The following is a 14,561-nucleotide window of genomic DNA, read 5'->3' as shown; positions in this document are numbered from 1 at the left end:
TGTGGATTCTGTGACCCAGAAGTCCACTTTTCACTCTCATTTTATTTCCTCCCTGAGCTAGTAAACCTACATTTTGTTTCTTAAAAAACAAACAAAAAACATGTGTGTGTATATGCAAATTGAGTTACTTAGATACTTTTATTCAGCAAGTGTGCATTAAATTGATCAAACGTGTCGGTAAAGGCATTTATATTACAAAAGATTTCCATATGAAATAAATGCTGCATTACTGTATCACACAAGTATCACTGTTTCTAATGCAGCTTTCAACATTGAATTCAACAATTTAATTTTCATCAATTACAAAATATGAATCTACCACACAAACTCAAAGTTATACATAATAAACCGTTATCCTGCATCCTAACCAGGCACAAGCTGACAAGTTTCCAGTGACATGAAAACTGTTAGCCTACACTGAAAGCAAAAATGCTGAGTGATATGACAACATCACTGCCAATCAGAACATTTCTGATGCTTAACATACAGTCCTAACGAGCAGATTTTAGACCAATGAGATTCCACTGCGGGCAAGGATACCCAATTCTACAGAAATAGAAACCAAGATGTCTCATCACTTGTCATGGTTAGTTAGGAAAAATCTCAGGCCCAGTTCACACTGACAGCACTAGAGGTTGCCAAGTTTCCAAGGAGCTCAACTTGGATCTCCAACGGTCACCGTCACTCATGTGGCTGAACATCTCTGACCACATCTCTGAATGAATGTCTCTGCAAAACACTGTCAGTCTGGATGGCCTTTCAGATTTGTCACAGTAAAACATTGTCCAAAGTTTGAGATGGTTCTTCAATGGGTTACATACCATATGGCAATTTCATACCATATGAATGAAACCGCTCAATACTAGTATGTCATCACCAGTGCAATATGAACTTTTGTACTTGGTAGAAGTATGCAAACTGGGATTCAGCCATATTTTGTGCAGCTAAGTGGTGGATGTGCTTTCTGTGGAAGTTCTGAGCCAAACTTCAGCTATGTGATGGTCACAGCAGGTGGAGAACAGCTGTGTGGAGCGCATTGACACCCATCTGCTGGGAGCTGTGAGAGATCTACACTCGCGATCAGTGACACCATCAACCTCCTGATCAGAAGTCTACAATTTTACAGTTTTATGCTCTGTGAGGTACAGAATTACATATTTTACATGATGAAATGGCGTAATATGCCTGAGGGAAAGACACCGTATTATTAAAACTGCCATTAAATGTCGATGAAAAAAATTATTCAAACATATGTCAATGTAATCTCCAGGTAATTTCCAAGATCTAAGAGAACAAAAAGCTGCAAATAGTTTCAATGAACAATATACCAGCATATTTGAGAAGATTCCAGTGTTGGATCAAGGCAGGGCCATGAGGGGCCTGGATGACTGGGTTTTTACAGGAATGCATAGGCAAGCCTTGAGGAAGGTCCTCAATGGACTAGTCAACCTCACTCATCTTTCCTACAGTGCTTTTGAAAGGGAGTACGGGGTCCAGGGGCAACCTCGGGGGGCTTTTCCAACACAGTGCGCTCGAGTGAACCTCCCCAACCTCACAGCTGGGACATCATTAACTCAGAGCGGAGCAGGTCATGGGCTTTGGGTGAATAAAGAAACAAAAAAGAAAGACAGATAGGAGGAAAGAAAGATGATAAGGGCTCTGCAGCGTTCCATGTTACATGCACAAAGAAACAATAATAGTATTAGAAATGTTTCTTGAGCACCAAATCAGCATATACTGTTTTACTGTATATTTGATCAAATAAAAGCAGCCTTGGTGAGCATAAGAGACTCGTTTCAAAAACATCTCATCGACCCCAACTTTTGAACAGTATTTGTAGTTAATACTTATATTAACTTTATATTAACTTATTTTTATTAACCCCCCCCCATCTTAAACCCTTTGTGAAGGTAAGGCTCCTTCAACAATAACATGAAGTATAAGTGATGGATTACAAAACTGATGAAACAGCCGGTCTCTGAGCTGTTTGGGAAATTGAAATATCACGCAATACATGCACAATTCAATGCATAATATTAAAATGAAGTAATAAAAGTTAATACTTAACTTTACAATTAAATATTAAACAATCATGCTCTTGCCGTGCATCTCAATAAGAGAGTGATGCAACAGTACATTGACTATGAGTGAGCTTGGAGAACATGCAATACATTCCATTACGTACAATTACACTATTCACTGAGACTTCCAATACTTTACTAACATTTCTGACCCAAATACCACAAGCTGACAATTGTCTTTTCTCTCAACTTGACCACACCACCATCATTACACTAGGTAATATTGTCTTGCTTGCTACTATATGGATTCAAAATACAGACAAGATGTTAAAGCATGAGCTTTACTGCTTACTTGCAAAAGGCCAATGAGCTCTTGACTTAGTACCATGTCAAACATAAACTAAATATTTATATCCTAAACTACCCAAAAACAAACTGTAGATCTCTGGTGTATCTGATCGGCCTGATTTAGTAGGTCAATGTGGTTTAACACACAGCTTTCGCATCCTTTTTTGGGATTTTTAGTTTTTTCCTGATAAAATCTTTGTGGGTTTTATAGAAACCTGGCCCACCCAGAATCAGCTGCAGAAAATACTTAAAAGGCTGCTGACACAACCAGGCCTGCAAGAAAAATAATGGAAGAGACGGCTGATAAATCAAGACCAGGGCTTTTCTCTCATCTTACATCTAAAACTGAAGAAGTGCCATGCATGGTTCAGGTCTGAAGTGATAAAACGGAGCCTAAGGGAGACAATAAATAAGGACTTTCAGCAAACAAAAAGGCTTGACACCAAAGTCATGGCAAGAAATATTGGCCAAACATCAGAACTGTTGGAAGAAGTGCAAATGTGATGCCCTGAATAAGCTATAACTGGTCATATTAAAAAATAAAAGATATGGCCTCTACATGCCTCACATTGATCCATAACCTGTTTATAATCTAAGGGACAATTTGATATTGAAGTCATCAATTCAAGCAGAGAGAAGCCTCTCTAAAATCAGTCTTTTCTCCAAATAACACTTACATCTGATTACATATTTACTGTGTTGTTAAATGTACTGTATATATAAAAAGACAAGCGTTGCCGAACTGAAATATTGAACTGAAATATAAAAGGGAGAAAGAAACAAGGAAGTGAAAACAAAAGGAGAATTGTAAAGAATTTTGTATTTTCGTACAATACCAGTAACTGACACTGAGGCTTTCTGAGCAAAAAGCAAGCAAAAGTACCATAACAATATGAAAGTGTCTTCTGAAGCTGTGTAAGGAAAAAAACTAAATCTGTTCTCCTTGATGCATCTTTTCAATGAATCGGTTGATTCAGTTCACCTGTCAGATTGATCCGTTCATGAATCAGCCAACTCAATGAAGCAGACTCTAGTTAACAGCTTACTGGAGGAGAAGATATCAGGCAATGACTTAATCATCACACAAAGTTATTGCATGCCTTTAGAAGACTATAGACCACAAACAGAACAAAAAAGCACTTCAATGGTGCTTCTGCATCCTTTTTGAAATCTAAAAGACTCAGTTTTTTCCATTCTTTGCATGCAGTACATTGCAATTGCATGGATTGCAAGCAAATTCTTCTCTTTTCATGAAGTCATACAAGTTTGGAACAACTGTTTATCATTTGGTCTGACGAAAAGTTTGATGAAATTGCATTGGAAATTCCAAACTGAATGGAACGCAGCCTGTGATATCACTGGGTACATCCGTACCATTTCAAATTTGTCTTAAATAGCGCATCATTCCACCTGAGGGTCAGATGAGTCAGATGACTGAGAATTTCAGTATGATTCAGTGAGCCCATCTGCATCTGAAAATAATAACCCTTCACTCTCATCATTTTTAGTGGTGTTTGCTAAGGCAACCATTACTATTAGTATTGCTTATGCGCAGTGATTTGAACTTGACCCTTAAGTATTAAACAAGCAATGTACTCATCTTGCACAGTTTATGCTAAAGACATTAATAATCCCTCAAATCAAGCAGCTCGATGAGGAGACGTCTTTAGAGGTCTAATGACTATCACATATGAACTCTTTTGACATGGGCCAGTAAAAAAAAAAAAAAAAAACACCCATCAACAGCACACAACACCCTAGCAAACATCCATAACACTTCAGAAAATGTACAAATGTAGTTTTTATTCAAAATGTTGGCACATTACTTGCACATCACAATAACTTTAACCACAAAAACAGCAAGTAAATATCTGCAGCTGTCCATAAATAAATTGCTGAGCACACAGCAGATGCATCCTCTGTCAGGAATGGGGAGAAAAAAAAACAGCTGTAAGCAATTCAACCCCACAGGAAATAAGTGAATCATATGGACAGATGATGACCTTTGACTGATCTAACACACAAACACAAATCCACTCAGGCATAACCTGATGATTGGTCCTTTCTGGATCTGATGTCTACTTAGCTGCTGTACTCACTGACAGGCCCAGAAGGGATCTGCGTCCATAAAATCCCACAAAGAAAGCTGTGTTTTATAATATTGGACCATGTTTAAATTTATTCCACAGATTTTCTCCCAAAATCAGCACAGATGATGCACAAAAAGCATCTGCAGATTCCATCTGGACCTGCTCATTGAGCAATCTAGATCTAAGCATAGCAGAAGTACTTTCACTTGGGTCAGTGTCAAATAAGAAATAAAAGCAAAAAAATACATAAATAAAATAACGGACTTTACACTCTGTGGAGTATGTTTATAGTATGTTTCAAAAACTAAAATTAATTTATTAAATAACAATAAATGTAAAACAAATACAAGTAAATTAATTAATAACTGCTACTGATTTTATACTGTTTATACACACACACATATGTATATGTTTTGGATGTGATTATTTTCTTCTTTTTTTTCCTGGCATACTGATCCAATTTAATCATCTCTGTGATTTAGTCAATTCAATGTGACTATCAAAAAACATGTTGTAATCTCTATCCAAAGGATGAAATGGAACAAATCCAGAACAAAAGAATGGATCAAAACTGATCTTTTTCTCCTAATCATTTGGAACATTTGGTGTCGGCTAAATTGCGGTAACGATTAAACACACTGAATCTCTATAGAGAGCACATCATCCGCCTGGCGTTCATAATAAACGTTAGCAATTAGATATAAAGCACAACAACAGTCTTTGCACAGAGCTCATATGCACAATCTCCCAGGCCAAACCTAAAACCCCACAGAGGAAAGAGATCCCACCAGTTTCCTGTTCTGCTGAAAAGCTACATTAAGATTCAAATCGCAGCATCAGCGGGAACAGAGCATTTAGATTCACAAACTGGGGGAAAATGGGTTATGAAGGAGGATCCCTCAGGCCATGTGAAAACGCCCCGGCGGAAGACCCAGCGTGAGCGCCTGATCTCACACCACAGCATCTGGTCTCGCTCTGCCTCCATTTACACCATCTGCCTTAATAGAAACAGACAGCTACATAAATGAGCACTCTGCCCCTCCATCCTCTCTCAAATTCCCCCTCACTCCATCTCTAATCAACATGATGTTGATACAGGTCAGCGGAAAAACCCCCATCACGCTCACAAAGACAGGTGCAGCACAGATTCAAGCAACTTGCAGTCTGGGAAATAGGTGTTTTAGCAACTCAAGTTTGGTTCGAAATTACATGCAGTTCTGCTGTGAAACGTGACGGTGACTTTCAACCCTCAATGACTGCAAAGAAACAATTTATTTAATATGTGCCACCTAATAGAGCTTCCAGAACCCAGCAGATACATAATACTGAGGTTTTAATCATGCTGAACCAGAGAGTAAACATGCACATTTCAGAAAGAGGCTGTTATACAGGAAAATAACATTACTTCTTGTGTGTGCACCAATCAGACACTTAGTGCATCTGAAAGCATATTATTAAGGATGTCTGAAAACTGATATGAAGTTGCAATCTTATAATCCTTCTCATAAAACCATGAACCTGTGTTAAATTTCTATGCCATTTAAAGGGAATTGAAATCTCTCACAGAAAACAAGAATGGAAAGCCAATCTGAACGGTTCACACCATGATGACAGTTAAAGAAAGAAGGTTATTACAGTTAACTAAAACTATTAAAACATTGCTGATATTAAATATTAAAATGCTTAAGCTAAATGCGTCAGTCTAACTTTATGTGCTAAAATTGAAACTAAAATTAATCAAACAAAAATAAAAACTAATAAAAATGACAAAAACACACAAAATTCTTAAATTTGAAAACTATTCCAAAATATGAATAAAAACCACAACAGCACCGCAATGATATTGAAATAACACTAGTCTCATGTTCTGATAAGACTCTTACAGTCTTCATGGTTGGGCTTTCAGAGACAACAATGGTAATTATACAAAAAGTAATTCCAATATTAATCACTTTAAATTATTTTATGTATTTTACTAAATCAAAACTCCAAAGTATACTGTTGTCCAATATAAATTAGCACTTGTGTAGGACTTCATTGACTCAAACAGAAACAAGCTGTGGAACAAACAAACAAACAAAATCAAGAATACTGACTAGAGTGTAGCACTAACGTTAACGTTACACCGTATTCATGTTTTTAATGGGTCACTAACATAATGAAAACACTCTCACTGAGGACTTCTGAACATGTTATGGACTTACTGGAGTCCCAAACAGAGAAGAAGAGTGACAGTGCAGCACATAAAGCCCATCATGACTGTTTGAGCTCTGACCTGCTGGTAGTCTTCATCTCGCGGTTTAAACGCGTGATCCAACGGCTGAAACCTCAGATTCACGTGAGGAAACTGATGGAGCCAGGAAGTCCACCAAGGAGCGATATAATCAACCCGTGCAGACGACATCCCTCAGCAGTCGACGAGACGAATAAATCACTTTCCCAGATGGCCACGGTCCGACAATTTGGGTGTTTCTTTCCCGGTTACTCTCCGCTGTCTTGTCTTCTCAAACAAAAGCCATGGATTTAGACATTAGAGAGACTGAGTACTCAAACAAAAGTGCTGAAGGGACATAAGAAGATCTCTGAATACTTCCCACAAATCGCATACCCATGGGAAATAACGGGAAATGTTGAATTATCGCATTATATCCCGGTCTCGTGCCGCAGCCATTCCTGCGCGTGTTGTGCGCTCTGAACTCGGGAGCGCGCTTGAACGAGCGCACGATTGGGACTCGGGCTCGCGCTTGAACGGGAGGATGAGTTTCTTTCCAAACTTTTTTTTTTTTTTTTAGGTGGCTGTTGTGGTGATAACAACATTCAGCAGAAATTGAAAACAATACATTTTATTGCTTTTGGAGCTTTGAACTATTTATTTAAATAAAATATTCTTAAAATGAGGTAAATGCTAAATTAAGTCATTTCTTTGAAAATATCTAACGCAATGCTGCCATCTTTTGGGCAACTCAAGTAAATGCAGACACTTGTACAATATATATATAAAACATAGAATGACACATAAAGGGCATTTCACATCAACGGTGATGATTCAGTGTCCTTCAGGATTCAAAGGGGACTTTTACTATCACATCAACAAAAATACACAATTTTTAGTTTTTTGATTTTTAAGAAGGTGAAGATGCAGACAAAAGCTAGCGTACTGCTCTATTCATTTCCATAGGGAGGTTATAATTAAGAACACAATATCCTTATGTTGGCTTAGTTAGGTTCTTATATAGATGTTAAAACGTCAATCTTGTTGTCATGGTTTTGCACAGAAAACTGTATATTTGATGAAATATCAGCATTACATTCTCTTAATAAACATGCCAGACATTGCTAAATGTCAGTATTATTTTTCATTTAGTTTGAGATTACATAAAACAATTTCTAAACATTATTTGCACGCAATGACCCACCAAAAAAATAAAAATAAATCAAAGATAGACATAAGGCTACATCAGTGGCATGAGAAAATGTGTCAGCTATAATAATTAATCTATATTTTGTAAATGTGTTTATACTCGCTTTATGCCAAATACCACAGCTGACAAACTAGGATATAAATACCATGGCCTTTCTAAACAATTAAACTAGTCAAAATCTGTAAGAAGTATTACACTTACAAGGGTATAGCTTGTTTGAGATACAAACAGAAACATAACAGAAGATTCATAACAGAAAAGCTGTAGTAAATGTGACCCTGGACCACAAAGCCAGTCATAAGCAGCACGGGTATATTTGTAGCAATAGCCAATAATACACTGTATGGACCAAAATTATAGATTTTTCTTTCAAGCCAAAAATCATTCATCTGTTGCATATTTCCTACCATAAATCTACCAAAACTTAATTTGATCAGTAATATGCATTGCTAGGAACAATGGACAACTTTATATGCGATTTTCTCAGTATTTAGATTTTTTTGCACCCTTACATTCCAGATTTTCAAATAGTTGTATCTCGGCCAGATATTATCCCATCCTAACAAAATAAAAGCTTATTCAGCTTTCAGATGAAGTATAAATCTCAATTTCAAAAAAATGGACCCTTATGACTGTTTTTGTGGTCCAGGATCATATTGCATTTGAAATTATCTTTTGTAACTATGTACATCTTTACTGATCAATTTCATGCGTCATTTCTTGCTGAATAAGTGAATATAAAAGTATCAGGGTAAAAAAGTATTGACCCAAACTTCTGAAAGGTAGTGTATACTTTGCACAACCTAAAAAAAGCACACAGACGCATTAAATACTTCACTATAAAATATTGTTATCAAGCAGGTCCTAAAGCAGGGTTCCTCAAATCTGCTGCAGAGTTTAGCTCCAACCCTAATCTAACTTCCCTACCTGTGATGCATGCTCAGGTGTGTTTGATTAGGGTTGGAGCTAAACTCTGCAGGAGTAGGCCAGATTTGAGGATCCCTGTCCTAAAGTGTAAAAAGCATAGAAACAAACAAAACACCATTCTCAATTTTCCCAATTTTATTACAACATTTTGTACAAGAGAGACATCTACTTCAGCTCCTTCACTGCCAGACCTGAAACGAGAGAGAAATGGGTGATATTTACAGTAATCCTTGAAGGGACAGAGTCCAGAACTGAAACAGATGTAAGTGTTAGTGAACCGGTGGAACTGAAGTCTCTGTGATGCGAAACCCAGCACTTGGTCCATCATTGCTCTAGCAAGCGTGTAAATGCACAGTGGGCACAGAACAGGCCCAAAGTGTTTGGACATCTTGCATACTTCTCAAATTTGATCACAACACTTCCATGACTTTCCAGTCAGTTGTAAGCACTTTAAGGATCTCAAAAAAATGTTCCCATCAAAAAAATATTTAAGAGCTAAACAATAACAACTTTAAAATTAAAGCTTTACTTCCTCGGGCCTGGAAATATTAACATTTGTTTGTAGGTTTACTCTTTTTAATTCACATAACGAGATCCACTGTGCGTTAAATTTTTTATCAAAACAATTTCTACAACTAAACATTCAGCACAAATCCTTAAGGTTGATAAAATGCCTGCACAAGCATTATACTGCACAAACGCAACCAGTTTATGGATTTGGTTCTATCTTGCTATTGATAACAGCATTATTATGCCCCCGGTTTCACAGACAAGGCTTAAGCCTAGTCCTAGACTAAAATTTAAGTCTGAGCTGTTTTAACTGAAAGAAACGTGCACTGACTGATCTTATATCAGGTTCTTTGTTTTGTCTCAAGATGCACACCAGCAATGTTTCTTTCCAAGCACGTTTATAAAAATCACTTAAATGTCCTAACTAAACTATGGCCTAATCCTGGTTTAGTCTAAGCCTTGTCTATGAAACCGGCCCATATAGCGGTTTGACGTGGGGTTTCTGAAGACTCACCTGGTGGCAGGGACTGCTTGAGCTTCTCAGCCTTCTCTTTGTCTGTGATGACCAATGTGTACAGAAATCTGCTGCAGCGGACCTTGAACTTCACATTGTCCTTGTTCTTCTTGATTTTGACAGCTGTTGGAACACAATGCATGAATTTAGAGAAATGTCCATCAATACTAGTAAACACTTTTGTAGTAACCAATGCAGAAGCCAAATATGGTTAGAACTCTGTATATTTGTGAAATTTACAATAATCGACAACGTTAACACATTTACCAAATTTCACAATGACAATGTAGTCCTTAATCAACATTTTGTCCTGTCAGGCCACCAGTACAAAAACTGCTCAACCTTAAGCCAGTTCTTGTCGAACTTGGTCTCGTAACATTGCAATACTAAACATTTGGGATGTCGCAAACAGGTAACATCAGCTAATTTCCAGAGTTCCTGAACCGGAAATGTGCATCCATTGAGACATCCAAAATGTGCAGTCCTCCAGGACTGAGATGGATCGCCTTCAATAAAGTGATTACTTTAAAGATGCACCAAACAGCATCAAAATAACCCATACAATAAGACCATACAAACCATGCCAGAGTTAAAAAAAAAATTCTATTTACACTTTAAATGGAATCTATAGCTATTTGCTCTAAGTGCAAATAGTATATTTTTTAGCGATAGATGCTATTTACACTGTTAAAATAGCAAGATTTTCAGCTGTTTATACTACTTATTCCAAATAGCGGCAATTACCCGCACCTTAGTATTGTCAAACATTATTAACCAGCACGCAATAACGTATAGAGTGCAAATTATAGTTTATTTTATTAAAATTATTAAATGCATGCCACCTCATTGGGACAATAAAGCCCTCCCTACACCTACCCGATACTTTTATTTTCAAATTTGATTTCCTTCATTTTTATTTAAAATAAACGCCTTTGATGCAATATGAGATCTGAAAAGGGAGAAAAAAAGCTCGGCAAAAGGTGGATTCGAACTCGGGTCGATCGCGTTAAACAGCATGCGTCATACCACCTGGGCCAATGAAACGGAGGCTGAATCAGCATCTTTTATTTAGTGTTGACTAACTCAATCACACATTAGTGGGCGGAGTTCATGTAAATAGCTTTTGCCAACAAGACAGGCTATTTGCACTTAAGTGTACATAAAACTCGGAAAAAAAAAGTACACACATATATATATATATATATATATATATATATATATATATATACACACAGCAGAAACAAAAAGGAAAACCTCATGCAGCATGACTGGTTCATTAGAAATCAAACTTACACTTGGCGTCCTTCCTCCTTGCTGTAAGCAGGAAATCTTTTATTTCTTCAATTTTGCGTGGCTGTACAGATGAACACATATTAGACAAACTACGACATTTAATACTCATTTCATTCGATATCTTAAAATAAACAAGGTTTCTCTAGCATTACCAGACAAATTTTTACTATCTTTAAATTTAGACCGATTCACTGCTGTATTACTCTCCATTGTAACAAAAAACTGACGCACTCTATACTTTAGCCTTTAGCGAGAAACACCAGATATAAACACAATCTCACCATTCTGTTTGAGGTGCGACTCGACCCTGCAATGCAGAAAAACACTTTATTACAATGCTATTCTATACAGCTTCTAGCAAATATTTCGTTTGATGATACATTTATACTTGTTCTTTCACATCACATATGACTGAAATTTGAATATTGACGGATTGATGCAGATTTACATGGATTCAGTTCATAGAGCTAAAATGCTAACACTTACACGTCCCGCGAGCGAGAGGGGAAAAGGGGCGGGACTTCCGCGTGAAGGCGTTATATAAACCGGCTACGGTGGCTCAAGAGGGACTCTCTGGTCTCAAAAGTCAAAACTCATAGAGACATCTACTGGTGCAGCATGAATACATCATGCCATTTATTAAACGGAGACATTGCAGGCAAAAACACTGTCAATTTTGACATTTTAGGCTTTTTGGTTTTTCATAAAGTGTTTTTTTTTTCAGACTAGTGGAAAGAAAACATCCTAAGGGCACTGTTAAGTGTTTCTTTATCTATTCGTGCCAATAGATTTAAATTAAAATACTTTTTTTTTTCTCCTACACTGAGCCATATCTCCAGTAGCACTTACACACACCAAACTTTACATCTTTATTCCTGTCTATATCCTGAAGGTTTTTACAGAGGGACTTGTTCATATATAATTTGCTTGATTATATACAACATTTTATTCCCCCCCAAAAATAGTGAAAATATATTGTTTTCTGTCTAAGTATTTTCTGAGTGACAAAATAGAGTCAAAAGTTTTTAATTTTGGGCATCTCATGTCAAAAAAAAAAAAAAAAAAACTGACTTCATCCAGTGTTTAGATTTTTGTTCTATAAATGTATGCAAATTAGCGCATATATTAAATAATGTCTTATTTGCATATTTAAACCTAACATTTTAGAAAACTTGTAATACAATTATTATTATTTTTTTTACAATTATCAGGTAAGGCGATAACTATTCATTTGTTCATTTTATTTAATAATGTTATTTTTTTTACCCTATTCACCTGCAGTGTCTCGCCTATTATTATGAAATATATATAGGCTATTTTGTAAAATAATTATCACACCATTATCCATTTAAAATGAAAAAGTGAAGACGTTGTTGTTAATGTTGTTATTATTTCTACATCATCTTCATAACATTTGACAAATTAAAAAAAAACTAACTTACAAAAAGACACAAAAGATGATTAAAATGGTATAAAACTTTAAAAGAAATGATGACTATATGTAAATTGTAACCTTAAATCATTATAGGACTATTAAATAAACATAAAATAAAAAGGCTTTATGTCTATTGCACAGGAGAAACATTTTATATAATGCATGGCACTGATTGCACAAATGATCAATCAATCAAATGAGAGAAAGGAAGAGAAAGAGAGAGAGAGGCCTATATATAACCCGCTTGACCATGAAAAGAACTGATTTAAAAGAGTGATTCATTCATGAAACAGGCATTGATTATAGCCATAGACTTGTATACATGATATAGCAGAATCCATGAGATAGTTGTTTTTTTAGTTCAAACGAGTTACGCACATCTGTCATGCATCAACATGCACATCAATAATTCACACATCTGGCTCTTGAGTGTATTTCATCTCATCTGGTGGATTTTTGAGTGACATCTGCAACTTCTCTGCACTTAATTAATAAAGGTAGACACCACCGCTGCCCTCCTCACTCTAATTACTGTCCCATTGGCTCATATGCGTTTCGGCCCACGTAGAAGGCATAGGGCAGATCCCACAGCTCGCTTCCCTCCACTGAGCAGAATGCTGATTAGCTTCATTTGGCTCCGTGTATTTGCTGCTTCCATTCAAGGAATTTATTAAAGCCTGTCCAACCTCAGTCAGACGTTAACGAAGGTGGGTTTGGTGCAGGTTGTGCATTAAACCTTAAAATTTAAAAAAGCATATTTCAGACTGATAATCTCCTATATTAAAGCGTGAGCAGATTTCAATCTTACTATATTTTATTTTTCCACATATTTTTGCAGTTACTTTGGTGCAGTGGCACTAGATGGCAGTTTATGCTCATGAAACAAAGAGAGCTGCATGAAAAATGAGAGAAAGATAAGAAAGAGGGCAGTATATGACCACTTACTGAGCCTATGTTTTCCATATGCGATTGACTTCGGTCCTCTGACTCCATTTCTCAATTCCAAAGACATGAAACTGTAAAACTGATTTTTGATTTACGCTAGTATGCAAGGAGACCTATGGAGAAAGCTGTTTGTTTAGTATTCCCATTCAGTTCAGTTACAGGTTCAATGATCTAACCTCAAACCTTTGGATCAGACTTCCATGTGCTGGATGATAAAACTTTTGAGGAAACTTCCCACAGAATGAGGGATCTGAGGTATCAAAACAGTATACCAAAAATTATCATCTTGGCAGCAAGGTTTGGATGGGCAAACACACATTTCCTTCAAAATGTAAAAAAGATGAGTTCATTCAGCAGCCTGTTTAAAATTCTCACTTAGAGAAACTTTAATTCACATGTGGGCTACAGCCTTCAGGGTCAGACTTCTGATGTTTGCATTAAATAGTTGGTAACTTAAGCATAATTAAGCTGCATATGCCCAATAAAAAATAAAATAAAATGTATAACTTGTTTTATTTCAGCTACATTTCAGCAACATTTCTTACTTTCATTTAGTCTAAATTGAAGGACAAACCAAACCAAAATAAAAAACTAAAACTTCATAATAGAATACAGACATTTAAATGGCTCTGAACTAAACAAAAATGAGAATTGTTGCATTGGCAACTAGCTGAAATGAAATGTTTACTTATGCTTTTTTATTTTATTTTTATTTCTTTACTTAATTATTTTGGTTCTTTGCAATATTTTATTTTATTTCAGTTAATGTTAATTTTATTTCAAGGCTCTGGTTTAGATTTGAACTGAAGTACTAAAATGTTTATATAATAAGCTAAATAAATAAATAAAACTGAATATAAACTAATACAAACCATAGATATATTTTAAAGGGGTCATCGGATGCCCATTTTAATCAAGTTGATATGATTCTTTAGGGTCTTAATGAAAAGTCTATAACATAGTTTGGTTAAAATTTCTCAGTGGTAGTATAAAAACAAAACTTTATCCTGTCAAAATCAGCTCTGATTTCAGCACGCTGTTCTAGTTCATGTTGCT

The 14,561-nt window shown here is 36.1% G+C and overlaps 2 protein-coding genes across 2 annotated transcripts in view; both read right to left on the bottom strand.

Moving 5' to 3' along the window:
• The window catches only part of LOC306858047 (protein tweety homolog 2-like), a 58,297-nt gene extending 51,136 nt beyond the window's left edge, over positions 1-7,161 (bottom strand). The window contains exon 1 of the mRNA XM_079398408.1: positions 6,735-7,161. Coding sequence (XP_079254534.1) covers positions 6,735-6,863 — 129 coding nt within the window. The 5' untranslated portion in view covers positions 6,864-7,161. The remainder of the gene's footprint in view (positions 1-6,734) is intronic.
• Positions 7,162-8,925: 1,764 nt separating this feature from the next.
• On the bottom strand, positions 8,926-11,633 carry LOC306857357 (large ribosomal subunit protein eL38-like). The gene is made up of 5 exons (XM_079397266.1): positions 11,612-11,633; positions 11,407-11,432; positions 11,126-11,186; positions 9,833-9,955; positions 8,926-8,999 (listed from the first exon to the last, which is right to left on the bottom strand). The coding sequence occupies exons 2-5, from the start codon at positions 11,407-11,409 to the stop codon at positions 8,974-8,976; spliced, it is 213 nt and encodes a 70-aa protein (XP_079253392.1). The 5' UTR covers positions 11,410-11,432; positions 11,612-11,633; the 3' UTR covers positions 8,926-8,973.
• Between the last annotated feature and the right edge of the window lie 2,928 nt (positions 11,634-14,561).

Source organism: Barbus barbus (assembly GCF_936440315.1).
Source record: "Barbus barbus genome assembly, chromosome: 38".
In the NCBI taxonomy this organism is placed as follows: Eukaryota; Metazoa; Chordata; class Actinopteri; order Cypriniformes; family Cyprinidae; genus Barbus; species Barbus barbus.
The sequence above is the reverse complement of the archived record's forward strand: the minus strand, read 5'-3'. Positions and strand labels throughout refer to the sequence as shown.